This window comes from Mandrillus leucophaeus, unplaced genomic scaffold (genome assembly GCF_000951045.1).
Source record: "Mandrillus leucophaeus isolate KB7577 unplaced genomic scaffold, Mleu.le_1.0 Scaffold570, whole genome shotgun sequence".
NCBI lineage: Eukaryota > Metazoa > Chordata > Mammalia > Primates > Cercopithecidae > Mandrillus > Mandrillus leucophaeus.
In genome coordinates, this window is record NW_012106142.1 from 499,792 (window position 1) to 515,149 (window position 15,358).

Sequence of the window (15,358 nt, forward strand, 5' to 3'; positions counted from 1 at the left end):
AGGTGCCCGCCACCTTGCCTGGCTAGTTCTTTGTATTTTTTTTTAGTAGAGACGGGGTTTCACCGTGTTAGCCAGGATGGTCTCGATCTTCTGACCTCGTGATCCGCCCGTCTCGGCCTCCCAAAGTGCTGGGATTACAGGCTTGAGCCACTGCGCCCGGCCTATTTTTTAATTTTTTAAGACAAGGTCCCACTCTGTCACCCAGGCTGGAATGCAGTCATGTGATCACAGCTCACTGCAGCTTTGACCTTCCAGGCTCAAGTGATCCTCCTACTCTGGCCTGAATAGTTGGGACCACAAGTGCATGCCACCACAATCAGCTGATTTTTACATTTTTTGTAGAGACAAAGTTTCCTTATGTTGTTTAGGCTGGTCTTGAACTCCTAGGCTCAAGCGATTCTCCCACCTTGACCTCCCAAAATGCTGGGATTACAAGTGTGAGCCACTGTGCCTGTCCTACAGTTGTATTTTAAAGGCCTGAGATTACCATTTTCTTTTCTCAAAGTTCTTCAGTTCACTTAGAAGCAACCAGGCAATCCTACTGTACTTATTTATTTCACTAAAATGTTTGCTTGCAGCAGCTGCTTCATCACCCAAAGCCTTTCTTTCTGTTTTGCCACTGCATGCCATGGACTATGGTGTATTTTTTTTCACCACTAGCAATAGGATCATTAATGCCTTTAAATCTAATCAGTTTGGAAAACAAACTCCAGATAATCCAAAACCAATACAGAGAACCCAGCCTTAAAGTTCTCATCTAGGTGTCTGTTGCTTTATGCCAAACCATCCCCAAACTTAGTGGCATAAAACAACAATGATTTTATTATGTTCAAGGATTTTATGACTGAGAAATTCTGACTGGGCAAGCAGGTATGGCTCTTCTCTGCTCCATGATGTCTAGGGCCTCAGCTGGGAAATCTGTAATGCCTTGGGTGTCTGAAATGGTGGGGGACTGGAATCCTCTGGAGGCTCCTTTACACTTGTCTTAGTCAGCTTGGGCTGCTGTAACCTAAAACCATCGTCTGAGTAAATTAAACAAAAGACATTTATTACTCACAGTTCTGGAGCCTGGGAAGTTCAAGATTAAGATACTGGCATATTCTCTTCTTGGTGAGGGCCCACTCCTGACTTGCAGACAACCACGATTTTGCTGTATACTCACATGACCTCTTCTTTGTAGGTTCTCAGAGAGAAAGAGAGAAAGATCTCTGGTCTCTCTTCCTTTTCTTATAATGACACTAATCCTATTATGGGGGCTCCAATCTCATGACTTCATCCAAATCTAATTACTACCCAAAGCACCCCACCTCCTAATTCAATCACTGGGGATTTGGTCTTCAACATGTGAATTTTGGAGGGACGCAGTCAGTCAGTCCACAATAATACCTGTGTGTGGTGCCCAGGCTGGGATAACCTAAAAGCTAGATAGACTCAGTTGAGAATATCTATAGGAGTTCCTTCATATGGTCTCTCCATGTGGCTTAGACCTTTCTTGTCATGAGAGCTGTTCTGAGAAGGAATATACTAATATGGAGTGTCTCAAGGGTGAATATTTCAAGAGAACAAGTGGAAGCTGCATGGTTTTTATGGCTTGACCTTAGAAGTCACATAACGTTATAGTAGACATGCTCTGTTTACTGATGTAGTTACAAGTCTGGCCAGATTCAAGGGGGCAGGGACACAAACCCCACCTCTCAATTGAGAGAAGTGTCAAAGAATTTATAGGCACTTAAAAAAAAACTGCCACACCCAATGATGTAAGCTTTTTAGGTATCCTTGAGCATGGATTTTATATGCAGAAAAGACTGTTTAGAGGTATGCTATAATCAATAGTCTCATTTTTAAATTTTCAAATTTAAAAGTTGATTTTTCTTAGGCTTTTAAGTTTGGCTTGCAAGTTTTATTATTTTATTTATAATTCCAGCAGTTTTTAACAATTAATTTTAAGAGCCCTAAATATTCTTTTTTACATAGCTGCCCCTAAAATGTTTATTTTGTAAATTTACCTTTTACATTTTATTTTCATTCAACTTACTCATTTTACAGTGCATAAAACAATTGTACTTTATCCATTCTTCCTTGGTCCATTGATTGATTGATTGATTTCTTCATTCAACATTTTTCTTTTTTTGTGATTTTTCCATAAGTTATTGAGGTACAGGTAGTATTTGGTTACATGAGTAAGTTCTTTAGTGGTGATTTGTGAGATTTTGGTGCACCCATCACCCGAGCAGTATACACTGCACCATATTTGTAGTCTTTTATCCATCACCCCCTCCCACTCTTCCCCCCAAGTCCCCAAAGTCCATTGTATAATTCTTATGCCTTTGTGTCCTCATAGCTTAGCTCCCACGGATCAGTGAGAACATACAATGTTTGGTTTTTCATTCTTGAGTTACTTTACTTAGAATAATAGTCTCCAGTTTCATCCAGGTCACTGCAAATGCTGTTAATTAATTCCTTTTTATGGCTGAGTAGTATTCCATCCTATAAATATACACAATTTCTTCATCCACTCGTTGATTGATGGGCATTTGGGTTGGTTCCATGATTTTTCAATTCTGAATTGTGCTGCTGAAAACATGCATGTGCAAGTATCTTTTTCAAATAAGGACTTCTTTTCCTCTGGGTAAATACCCAGCAGTGGGATTGCTGGATCAAATGGTAGTTCTACTTTTAGTTCTTTAAGGAATGTCCACACTGTCCACAGTGGCTGTACTAGTTTACATTCCCACCAGTAGTGTAGAAGTGTTCCCTGATCACCGCATCCACACCAACATCTGCTGTTTTTTGATTTTTTGATTATGGCCATTTTTGCAGGAGTAAGCTGGTATCGCATTGTAGTTTTGATTTGCATTTCCTTGGTCATTAGCAATGTTGAGCATTTTTTCATATGTTTGTTGGTCATTTGTATATCTTCTTTTGAGAATTGTCTGTTCATGTCCTTAGCCCACCTTTTAATGGGATTGTTTGTTTAATTCTTACTGATTTAAGTTCGTTGTAGATTCTGGATATTAGTCCTTTGTCAGATGTATAGATTGTGAAGATTTTCTCACACTCTGTGGGTTGTCTCTTTACTCTGCTGACTGCTCTTTTGCTGTGCAAAAGCTCTTTAGTTTAATTAAGTCCCAGCTATTTATCTTTGTTTGTATTGCATTTGCTTTTGAGTTCTTGGTCATGAAATCCCTGCCTAAGCCAATGTCTAGATGGGTTTTTCCAGTGTCATCTTCTAGAATTTTTTTTTTTTTTTTTTTTTGAGACAGAGTTTCGCTCTTGTTGCCCAGACTGGAGTGCAATGGCGCGATCTCGGCTCACTGCAACCTCTGCCTTTCAGGTTCAAGCGATTCTCCTTCCTCAGCCTCCCAAGTAACTGGGATTATAGGCATGCACCACCACACCAGGCTAATTTTGTATTTTTAGTAGAGATGGGGTTTCTTCATATGGGTTAGGCTGGTCTCGAACTCCCAGCCTCAGGTGATCCGCCCACTACAGCATCCCAAAGTGCTAGGATTACAGGGGTGAGCTACCGTGTCCGGCCATCTTCTAGAATTTTTATAGTTTCAGGTCTTAGGTTTAAGTCCTTAATCCATCTTGAGTTGATTTTTGTATAAGGTGAGAGATGAGGATCCAGTTTCATTCTCCTACTTTTGGCTAGCCAATTATCCCAGCACCATTTGTTGAATAGGGTGTCCTTTCTCCACTTTATGCTTTTGTTTGCTTTGTCGAAGATCAGTTGGCTGCAAGTATTTGGGCTTATTTCTGGGTTCTCTACTCTTTTCCATTGGTCTACGTGCCTATTTTTTTTTTCTTTTCTTTTTTTTCTTTTTTTGAAATGGAGTCTTGCTCTGTTGCCCAGGCTGGAGTGCAGTGACACAATCTCAGCTCACTGCAATCTCTGCCTCCCAGGTTCAGGTGATTCTCCTGCTTCAGCCTCCCGAGTAGTTGGGATTACAGGCGCCCACCACCACACCTGGCTAATTTTTGTATTTTTAGTTGAGACAGAGTTTCACCATGTTGGCCAGGCTGGTCTCGAACTCCTGACCTCAAGTGATCCGCCCACCTCGGCCTTCCAAAGTGCTGGGATTACAGGTGTGAGCCACTGTGCCCAGCCTGTGTGCCTATTTTTATACCAGCACCATACTGTTTTGGTGACTATGGCCTTATAGTATAGTTTGAAATCAGGTAGTGTGAGGTCTCCAGATTTGTTCTTTTTGCTTAGTCTTGCTTTGGCTATTCAGGCTCTTTTTGGTTCCATATGAATTTTAGAATTGTTTTTTCTAATTTTGTGAATAATGCTGGTGCTATTTTGATGGGGATTGCGTTGAATTTGTAGATTGCTTTTGGTGGTATGGTTGTTTTCACAATATTGATTCTACCCATCCATGAGCATGGGATGTGTTTCCATTTGTTTGTGTCATCTATGATTTCTTTCAGTAGTGTTTTGTAGTTTTCTTTGTAGACGTCTTTTGACTCCTTGGTTAGGTATGTTTCTAAGGGTTTATTGTTGTTGTTGTTGGGGTTTTTTTGTTGTTTTTGTTTGTGTGTGTGTGTGTTTTTATTTTATTTACTTTTGTTTTTTGCGGCTATTGTAAAAGTGGTGGAGTTTTTGATTTGTTTCTCTGCTTGGTCACTGTTGGTGCATAGAAGAGCTACTACTGATCGGTATACATTAATCTTGTATCTGGAAACTTTGCCAAATTCTTTTAGTAGTTCTAGGAGCTTTCTGGAGGAGTCTTTAGGGTTTTCAAGGTAAATGATCATGTTGTGCAAACAGTAACAGTTTGACTTCCTCTTTACTGATTTGGATACCCTTTATTTCTTTCTCTTGCCTGATTGCTTTGGCTAGGACTTCCAGTACTATGTTGAAGAGGAGTGGTGAGAGTGGGCCTCCTTGTCTTGTTTCAGTTCTCAGAGAGCTTTCAACTTTTCCCTATTGAGTATTATGTTGGCTGTGGGTTTGTCATAGAGGGCTCTTATTACATTAAGTTATGTCCCTTGTTTGCCGATTTTGCTGGATTTTGGAGAGTTTTGGAGAGTTTGTGAAATGCTTTTTCTGCATCTATTGAGATGATCATGTGATTTTTGTTTTTAATTCTCTTTGTGTGATGTATCACATTTATTGACTTGCATGTGTTAAACCATTCCTGCTTCCCTGGTGTGAAAACTAGATATTAAGTTCAAAATTATGCATGGCTAAAAGGTTCATTCAATGTGCAAGGTAAGCAAATAGATTTTAAGGTAATGGAGTATAAAAAGTTCATTCACATAGTTTCAAATGGTACTTTTTGCAGCTACCATTTAAGAAACTAGCATTTTTCAAGTCGTAGTATCAAGGAAGAATATCCACAGTTATTTGAAAAGACTCTTGGGCTCAATCCATCCTCCTTACCTCAGCCTCCCAAACTGTTGATGTCATAGGCATGATCCACCACACCCAGTCTTATGGTTCTTTCTAAGTTGAAAATTACATTAAGGAAAGGAACTGTATCTTATTATTCCTTGTTGTGTCTTACATACTATAATTGCCTAAGAAATGTTTGTTTAATAAATTGAATAAGTAAATGATTAAGTCTTTTTAGATCATAAGCTTTAATTGAAAGCAATGGTTGTCATATATTTCTTTCATTTTCCCAGAGCCTGAGAGGAAAGAAAGCTTTATTCATGCTTAAAAATGCTTAAAATGCTTAATTAGTACTTTGTTGTGTTGTACAAAGAGGTAGGCTCTTCAGTTTGAATGTTCTGTACCTCTTACTATGTAAACTTAAATAAATTAATGAATCTCATAATACCTTGGTTTCTGTCTTAGAGAATTAGAAATAAAAATGATGCCCGAGGTGAGGAATAAATGATTCAATATGTTATGGTTTGATTTGTGTCCCCACCCAAATCTCATGTAGAATTATAATCCCCAGTGTTGGAGGAGGGGCCTAGTGGGAGGTAATTGGATCATGAGGGTGGATTTCCCCCTTGATGTTCTTGTGATAATGAGTGAGTTCTCAGGAGACTTGGTTGTTAAAAGTGTGTTGCACCTTCCCCTTTGCTCTCTCTTGTTCCCACCATGTAAGATGTGCTTCCCCTTTGCCCTTCCACCATGATTGTAAATTTCCTGAGGCCTCCCCAGCCATGCCACCTGTACATCCTGCAGAAACCATAAGCCAACAAGCCCTCTTTTCTTTACAAATTACTCCATCTCAGGTAGGTCTTTATAGCAATACAAGGATAGACTAATACAGAAAACATGTGTATTATCATCATCATAATCTTCATCATCAATTAAATAGCACAAGAAGGAATTTGACTAATACACCAAACATGTAAAATTTGACTAATACACAAGACTAATATATGAAACATGTGAAACACCGTCACTGTTAGTATAATCATAATCATCATCATAATCATCATCAATTAAACAGCACAGGAAGGAATTTTAACCCACAGTTAAAGCCCCATTTTATTTCCAGTTATTGATTATATTTTCCTTCAAAGTTTTATGGTAAGCTTTGATTTTGAATACAAGTAATTTAAATAGAAGACCATATAATTTGGACAAATTTCCACAATTCAGATAGTGAAGAATAACTTAGGAGTCTAGTGGGGAGATGTGTGGTTCTGCTTTTCTTCTTATTGGCTTTGGCTTCTTTTTCTTATCTAGTCCAATTAGAAGGGAGACACTTAAATTCACTTTAAGCATGGTGATTTGTGATAATATAAGCCCCAATTCCCAAAGGGCAAAAATAATTAAGAACAAAGCTAAGTCACCCTTTATAGCAGGGATCCCCAGTCCCCAGGCTGTGGACCAATACCAGTCCATGGCCTGTTAGGAATCAGGCAGCACAGCAGGAGGTGATTTACTCATTACTACCTGAGTTCCACCTCCTGTCAGATCAGCAGTGGCATTAGATTCTCATAGGAACATGAACCCTATTGTTAACTGTGCATGCAAAGGATCTAGGTTGTGCTCTCCTTATGATAATGTAATGGCTGATTATCCAAGTTGGAACAGTTTCATCCCCAAACCATCCTTTTTCCAACACTGTCCATGGAAAAATTGTCTTCCATGAAACTGGTCCCTGGTGTCCAAAAGGTTGGGAACCACTGCTTTATAGTATTCTCATTTGGTGGGGCTGAGCCTGGCGTCCTGGCTGAGTTTATCAGTCCACAAATCAGCATTACCATTTATCTCTGAATCAGTATGTAACATTATTTGCTATTGCCTCAATGTCTTTAGTTTAACAGTTAAGTTCTTGAAAAGCCACGTTGGAATCCATGCAATCTAGTTTGAGAAAGATAGAAATTGATCCTTTCAACTGTGATTATAGGTTACTGCAAGATTCCCACCCTTTCTACTGGAGTGTTGAGAAGTCTGGCCCCGAGGTCAAATCATACTTCGTAATCTTGAACTAGATAGTGTTTATTATTTGATGCTTACAAGTACTGTTCTATTTTTTCCCCTAGATGCAAACCCCGATTTCACTTTCTACCCTGAGTGCGATTGCAACTCCAAGAATTGTAGACCTTGCCCACCCAAGGATCAAGTTAGAGGGTCTGTGCTATGAAAGACAAAGAAGTGAACTGCCCATCCGTCCTGTAAGCCATCACTACCTTGGTATCCTTCAGCTCACTTTCTGGCTGCTCCTAGGGTGCTATTTTGCCTCTACAGGGCATAGCCCAAAGTCACTGGAAAAGAGAATCTGGGAAGAGTGGTCTGTGGCAGGAAGAGAGACCTAGCTACATGATAGGGAGAAGGGGAAAAGAGTAGAGCACCAGGAGCATGGGCTTTGGAGTTCAGTTTTAGAGCTGGATTCAAATCGCAGCCTCGTCACTCCAAGCTCTATGATGTTGGGACAACCTTCCTGAGCCTTATTCATTCAACAAATATTTGGATGCCTACTGTGAGCAAGGCAGTGATCCCAGTGAATAACTTGGAGCTCTATGCTAATCAGGGGAGACAAACAATAAATTAGTCAATAGATAATGTCAGATCATGCTAAATGCTATGAGGAAAATAACATAGAAAATGAATGACTATGGGTTGGGGTAGTAAGATACTTTGCCTGTGGTAGTCAGTGAAGGTCTCTCTAAGGAAGGAACATTTGAGCTGAAACCTGACTGATAAGGAGTTAACCAAGTGAAGATCTAGAAGAATATTCCAGTAAAGGGAAGATTACATGCCAAAGTACTAAAGTTGGGATGCACTTGAAGTTGGGTAGAGCAAGGTGAGCTAGGGAATTCTGGAGATAGCCATCCTCACTGATACGTCTGCTGTGTTGAGCAGTAACAGGTAAGTCATGGCACTCAGCACAGAGCCTGGAACCTTCGATGGCTTCCCTCCTTCTTCATCCTTGACATTCCCCACCATCAACTGCAGTGCCAACTTGATGCCCTATTCCAGTTGAGTTTTCAAAAAATATCTAATGATCCTGTTGCCAAAAGAGGTGGGACCAGTTTCACCCTGTTTCAAGGAAACTGAGGATTTGATATGGAATTCTATTAGGAAAGAAAACCATTCTGGGAATCAGAAACCCTTGGAAGAGTCTCTTAAGTTTACTGAAGTGACTCTCAGGCAAATGACTTTATTCTCAGTTTTTTGGTATGTAAAAATGGAAGTAAGGCAGATCTTTCTGTAATTGCTAGAATTGTTTGGGTTTGTTTTATTTTTTAAGGTCTTTAGAAAAAAGGAATACCACTGCAGAAAATCGTAGTCTTAGAAGCTGAAACAAATCTGCACCAGTGCAATGCAGAACACTTTCGAGACTACTGAGAGTGGTGTTAGCTGGCCACCCTAATTGTTTTCTTTTGTGTGTGTGTGTGTGTGGTTTTTTTTGTTTTGTTTTGTTTTTAAGACGGTGCTTTGCTCTGTCATCCAGGCTGGAGTGCAGCGGCATGATCATGGCTCACTGCAGCTTCAACCTGCTGGGCTTAAGTGATCCTCCCACCTCAGCCACCTGAGCAGCTATGACTACAGGCATGTGCCACCACACCCAAGTTTTTAAAATTTTTTGTAGAGACAGGGGTCTCACTATGTTGCCCAGGCTGGTCTGGAACCCCTGAGCTCAAGTGATCCTTGTGTCTCAACCTCCCAAAGTGCTAGGATTATAGGTGTGAGCCATCATGCCTAGCCCCACTCTAATTCTTTTGAGTGAGCATTTAAAAGAGAATAGTAGATGTCGTCCTAGATATTTTACCAATAAAGCAACATAACAGAAAGGCAATCTGGTAGATGTGGTTTTCAAAGTAAGACCAAAAGGAGTCAGTCAACATATGTTTATTCAGCACCAACTATGTGCCAGAGCCAAGTTTAGCTTTCAGCAAACAAGTAATTCCCCTTGAGCAGCTTATATTCTAATGGGGAGAAATACAGACAAAGTGAAATAACGAAGTGATAAATGCGCTGACGTGGGTGTTGACATGTGCTATGAAGAAGATTAAGTAAGTCCTGCAGAAGAGGGTAATTAGGCTGACTTGTCTTGGCTGGTCAGGGAAGACCTCCTTGAAAAATGTGATGTATGAGTCTAGAGACTTGAGTGAGGGAGAGGCAGCCAAGCCAAGGCTGAGGGAAGTTTTTTTAAGGAGAACTAGCAAGTGCAAAGGTCCTGAGAGGGAAGGAGCTGGTCCAGGGGGCTGTGTGGCTGGAATCATAGGGATCAAGGGGAGGAGGGGAGGAAGATGAGGTCAGAGGGCAGATCATGTAGGGCCTTGTAGGTCACAGAAGGAGCCTAAGTGATATGGTCTGGCTCTGTGTCCCCACTCAAACCTCACCTTGAATTGTAATAATCCCACATGTCAAGGGAAAGACCAGGTGGAGATAATTGAATCATGGGGTTGGTTCCCCCCATGCTGTTTTCCTGATAGAGAGTGAGTTCTCATGAGATCTGATGGTTTTATAAGGGGCTTCCCCCTTCACTGGGCTCTCATGCTCTCTTGCCCGCCACCATATAAGATGCGCCTTTGCTCTTCCTTTGCCTTCCGCCATGATGGTGAGGCCTCCTCCCAGCCACTCCCCAATGGAACTATGATTCCATTAAACCTCTTTTTCTTAAGAAATTACCCCATTTCAGATATTTCTTCGTAGCAGTATGAAAATAGAATACACTAAGTGGGTATATGTATGTATGTGTGTATATATATATGCATGTGTGTATATGTGTGTGTATGTGTCTCTCTCTCTCTCTCTCTCTCTCTATATATATATATATATATATTTTTTTTTTTTTTTTTTTTTTTGAGACAGGATCTGACTCTCACCCAGGCTGGAGAGCAGTGGTGCTATCACAGCTTATTGTAGCCTCAACCTCACTGGGCTCAAGTGATCTCCCACCTCAGCCTCCTGAGTAGCTGTGACCACAGACATGCACCACTATGCCCAGCTAATTTTTTTTGCTCACAATTATTATTTTTTCTTATTTTAAAATTTTTTTCACTTTAAGTTCCAGGATACATGTGCGGAATGTGCAGATTTGTTACACAGGTATACATGTGCCATGGTGGTTCGCTGCACCTATCAACCTATCACCTAGGTTTTAAGCCCCACATGCATTAGCTATTTGTCCTAATGCTCTCCCTCCCCTTACACACCCCCTGCCCCTGACAGGCCCTAGTGTGTGTTGTTCCCCTCTCTGTGTCCATGTGTTCTCACTGTTCGACTCCTACTTATGTGTGAGAACATGCAGTGTTTGGTTTTCTGTTCCTGTGTTAGTTTGCTGAGGATGATGGCTTCTAGCTCCATCCATATCCTTGCAAAAGATATGATGTCATTCTTTTTTATGGCTTCATAGTATTCCATGGTGTGTATGTACCACATTCTCTTTATCCAGTCTATCATTGATGAGCATTTGGATTGGTTCCAGGTATTTGCTATTGTGAATAGTGCTGCAGACATTTCTCAAAAGAAGACATTTATGTGGCCAACAAACATATGAAAAGAAACTCAACATCACTGATCATTAGAGAGATGCAAATCAAAACCGCAATCTCACACCAGTCAGAATGGTGATTATTAAAAAGTCAAGAAACAATAGATGCTGGCAAGGCTGTGGAGAAATAGGAATGCTTTTACACTGTTGGTGGGAATGTAAACCAGCTCATTTTTGTTTTTCTTTCTTTTTTTTTTTTTTTTAGAGATGGGGTTTTGCCATTTTGCCCAGGCTAGTCTTGAACTCCTGGGCTCAAATGATCTGCTCACCTCAGTCTCCCAAAGTTCTGGGATTGATTATAGGCACAAGTCATTGTGCTTGGCTCAGCCTAAGTATTATTTTTAGCAAAATGGGGAACAATAGGATGGGTTTATTTATTTATTTATTTGAGACAAGAGTCTCACTCTGTTGCCAGGCTGGAGTGCAGTGGTGCGATCTTGGCTCACTGCAACCTCCGACTCCCTGGTTCAAGCGATTCTCCTGCCTCAGCCTCCTGAGTAGCTGGGATTACAGGCACATGCCACCACGCCCAGCTAATTTTTGAATTTTTAGTACAGACGGGGTTTCACCATGTTGGTCAGGCTGGTCTCGGACTCCTGACCTCATGATCCACCAGCCCTGGCCTCCCAAAGTGCTAGGATTACAGGCATCAGTCAACGCACCCAGCCCAGGATGGGTTTAAAGCCTGGTAGTGACATGATCTGATTTGGGCTTTAGGAAGTACTTAGCTCATGAAGTTGTTGTGATGATTGAGTGGGAATGATTTAGGTAAAGCTTACAACACTGTCTGGCTCACAGAACATACTCATTACATGTTCATTCTCTCCCTCAGTAACTGTCATGGAAGGCCCCATTGTATAGGAGCAAGGATGGAAGCAGAGAGACCAGTTAGGAGTCTGTTGCAGTAATCCAGAAGAGAAATGATTGTGACTTAAGTAAGGATACAGCTGTAGACATAGAGAAATGTAAAATTTGGGATATATTTTTGTGTCTCTTTGTTTCCACTATAGGTAACTCCTGCTGCCATGCTAGCTAAACCTAGCCCCCGAACAATAGCTCTAGCGAAGTCCAAGTCTGTTCATCAAGATTACCTACCTGACCGCGATGCCCACTGGCCAGTATCTTACGCTGCTACTCATTCGAAAGCATCACCCAGGATTCAGGAACTAGCTAATCCAAATAAGAGGTATGTCAATTTCAGGCTAAAGTGGGACAGGAAAGGCTGGGGTTCTGGTGAGAGGGAGAAAGTTGACCTAATAAGGCAAATGGAAAGAGTTGCAGAAATACAAAAAAAATTTCAAAAACATCTTACTTAACAAATTACATTTATTATTGACATATCTATGGTCTTCTTACTCTAAACATAGGCTACAGTTAAAAGGTTAGTGGACTAGGTATTGCAACTTAGATCTAGGATGGGGCAGGTGGATCACACCTATAATCCCAATGCTTTGGGAGACCAAGGTGGGAGGATAGCTTGAGGCTAGGAGTTGGAGACCACCCTGGGGAACATAGTGAGACCCCGTCTCTACAAAAAATTCTTTAAAAAATTGTCCAGGCATGGTGGCTCATACCTGTAATCCTAACACTTTGGGAGGCAGAGGTGGGAAGATCGCTTGAGCCCAGGAGTTTGACACCAGCCTAGGCAACAAAGTGAGACCCCCTCTCTTCAAAAAATACAAAAAATTAGCCAGGTGTGGTGGCATGTGCCTGTAGTTCTAGCAACTTGGGAGGCTGAGGCAGGAAGTCATTGCTTGAACCCAGGAGTTTGAAGCTACAGTGAGCTATGATCTGTAACACTGCACTCCAGCCCAGGCAACAGAGTAAGACCCTGGCTCTAAGAAAGAGAAAGGAAAAAAGAAAAAGAAATTTAAGATCTAGGAGACAGTCCGATCAGTATGTGTATGGAATTATTTATCTAACATATATTATTAAGTGAAACAAGTTCTAGAGCACAGCATGTAGTATGTTGCAATTTGTGTAAGAAAAAAAGACATAGGCCATATATTTGTTTGCATATGCCTATAGTATCTCAGAGGGTATACAAGAAGCTAGTAACAATGGTTGCCTTTGGGGTCCTAGGGAACTGGGATAGGAGGAAGACTTATTTTTCAGTAAATAGGCTTTTGTATTTTTCCAGTGTTTTGCATCATGTACTTGTATGGCCTAATTCAAATAGATAAGAATATATAGTTAACAAAGAAAAACATTGCCTCTCATTTCTGTTTATTTTTTGGAGGACCTCTTAACTTGCCTGAGCCTCAATTAATTTTGTTACCTTGACGGATAACATCTGATCCCTCTTTTAAACCATCATTAGCAAAACCCAGGAGAGGCAGAAAAAGTTGTGGAAGTCTTGAGCTCAGGGAAAAGGAAATATGCTAGTCATATATAATGACATTTTGTAAATGCTATAATGTGTTTATCCTTTAAAAAAATAAATTTGCCATCAGATGAAATGAAGCTCATTCTCTGTTCATTAAAGAGAAGAGGCTGGGTGCATTGGCTCACACCTGTGATCCCAGCACTTTGGGAGGCCAAAGCAGGCGGATCACTTGAGTACAGGAGTTTGAGACCAGACTGGGCAACATGGTGAAACCCCGTCTCTACTAAAAATACAAAAAAATTAGCTGGAGTTGTGGTGCACGTCTGTAGTCCCAGCTACTCAGGAGGCCGAGGTAGGAAAATCACTTGAGCCCGGGAGGAGGAGGTTGCAGTGAGCAGACATCGCACCACTGCACTCTAACCTGGGTGACAGAGTGAGACCCTGTCTCAAAAAAATAATACAATACAAAAAAATAAAAAAATAAAGAAAAGAGAAGAATATGATCAAGTGCATTATCAAAGTTTTATCCTGGTGACAAAATTATTATTTTGTGGTAAGGTGCTGAGAGTGGCCAACTTCAAAAATTTTATTTTCTTAAGTCTACCAGAGAACGATCTGGCTTGTTTTAACATTGCCAAATTATGTTATGGTAAATGATACATAGGGGATACAAACTCAGGCTTGTTTGATTCCAAAACTCAAGTTCAAGACTGAGCAACTTCCTGAATTTACTTTCTGGGGAAAGAGAAAAGGTTTTGGAATCTAAGAGACATGCAAATCTGGTGTTGTCCATAGATCATTCATTTAACTTCTCTGAGTCTTGATTTCCTCATCTGTATAGTGGAGGTCATGAAAATAAAAATGGGGTAATATCATAGTACATAACATACAGTGGATGCTTGAGAAACATTAGTTGCCTTCTCTGTTCATCTTATTTCAGGTTGTTTTCTTTTTCCCCTATTTCAGGACTCCTGTGCATATTGTGTATTATGATCCAGATGTCTTTAAAACCAAGCCAGCTGCTTTGAAAGCACGGTGTTCTCAAAGGATCCGGGAGTTGTCACAACCTCTTACACGTTAAATACAGAAAGCCACAACAGTCAGACCCTGGTTATGTATCTAGAACACATATTAGATGACTTAGTTCCCTGCTGTGGTACTGTCAGTTTACATTCACCCCTTGCTTCCCCTCCCACAAAATGAGACCTTTGGGGAAAACCACCATGATCATTAAATAGCAGTTGTTGCTGTTACCTGTCACTGAATCTTCAGCAGATTTGAAGACTCCAGCATGCAATAAATGAGCAAATGAGAGACTGCCTTATTATCCTTACTGTTGCCTCACAAGCATCTTGGCTGCCTCATTGCTGTAGCTGACCTGAAGAAACACTCTTCCTTATATTTGTGGGTTTTGCTTTTCCTTTCCCAGTGAGTTCCATGTTCCCCAATAGCTGATCCTGCCGCAGTCCCTTCTCCAGTAAGTCCTGGGAAATGAAATCATTCTTTGTGTCATTTCAGCATCCCCTTATTACTCAGAAAAAACACTGAAAAAGTGAAGCTCTTTTGGAAAAATTGAAATATTTTTTATAATCTATAAATACAATTTATAATTGAAATTTAGAGAACAGGTTACCTTAAATGATGATGTCACCAATCTCTGTTCCTTTACTCATGCCAGAGTCACGTACCATAAATGAGAGAAAAAGCAAGATGTTTGGTAAGCATTAAAATTCTCTGTAAAATTGCATCTGCCCAGAGTTTTATTCTCTCCATAGATCAGTATTTTACAAATTAAACTAACTTTTATGGGGCATATCTAGATTTGCATGAAAATGAACTTACCTGAAAGCCAATTTTACAGATGAATGAGCTCTACCTTTAAGGTCTTTGTGTTACAGAGGGGTAGTACCACTTAGTAGTTTTGAACTTGAGTTTTGGAATCAGATAGAACCTGAGTTTGTCTCTGTCATGGATTATTTGCCAGGTATGTGATCTTAAACAAACTTCCTAGCTCCCTGTGCTGCAGTTTCTTTATGTGGAAAATGGGTTCCTGAATATTCTTGTAAAGATTAGATGATAAAATGTATATAATAAAGTATGAATTTGGAGCAGAAAT

The 15,358-nt window shown here is 40.4% G+C and overlaps 1 protein-coding gene across 1 annotated transcript in view; it reads left to right on the forward strand.

Annotated features, from left to right (window-relative positions):
* The window catches only part of THEGL (theg spermatid protein-like), an 85,060-nt gene extending 70,737 nt beyond the window's left edge, over window positions 1-14,323 (forward strand). The window contains exons 6-9 of the mRNA XM_011998458.1: window positions 6,490-6,496; window positions 7,459-7,590; window positions 11,927-12,102; window positions 14,209-14,323. Coding sequence (XP_011853848.1) covers window positions 6,490-6,496; window positions 7,459-7,590; window positions 11,927-12,102; window positions 14,209-14,323 — 430 coding nt within the window. The remainder of the gene's footprint in view (window positions 1-6,489; window positions 6,497-7,458; window positions 7,591-11,926; window positions 12,103-14,208) is intronic.
* The last annotated feature ends 1,035 nt before the right edge of the window (window positions 14,324-15,358 follow it).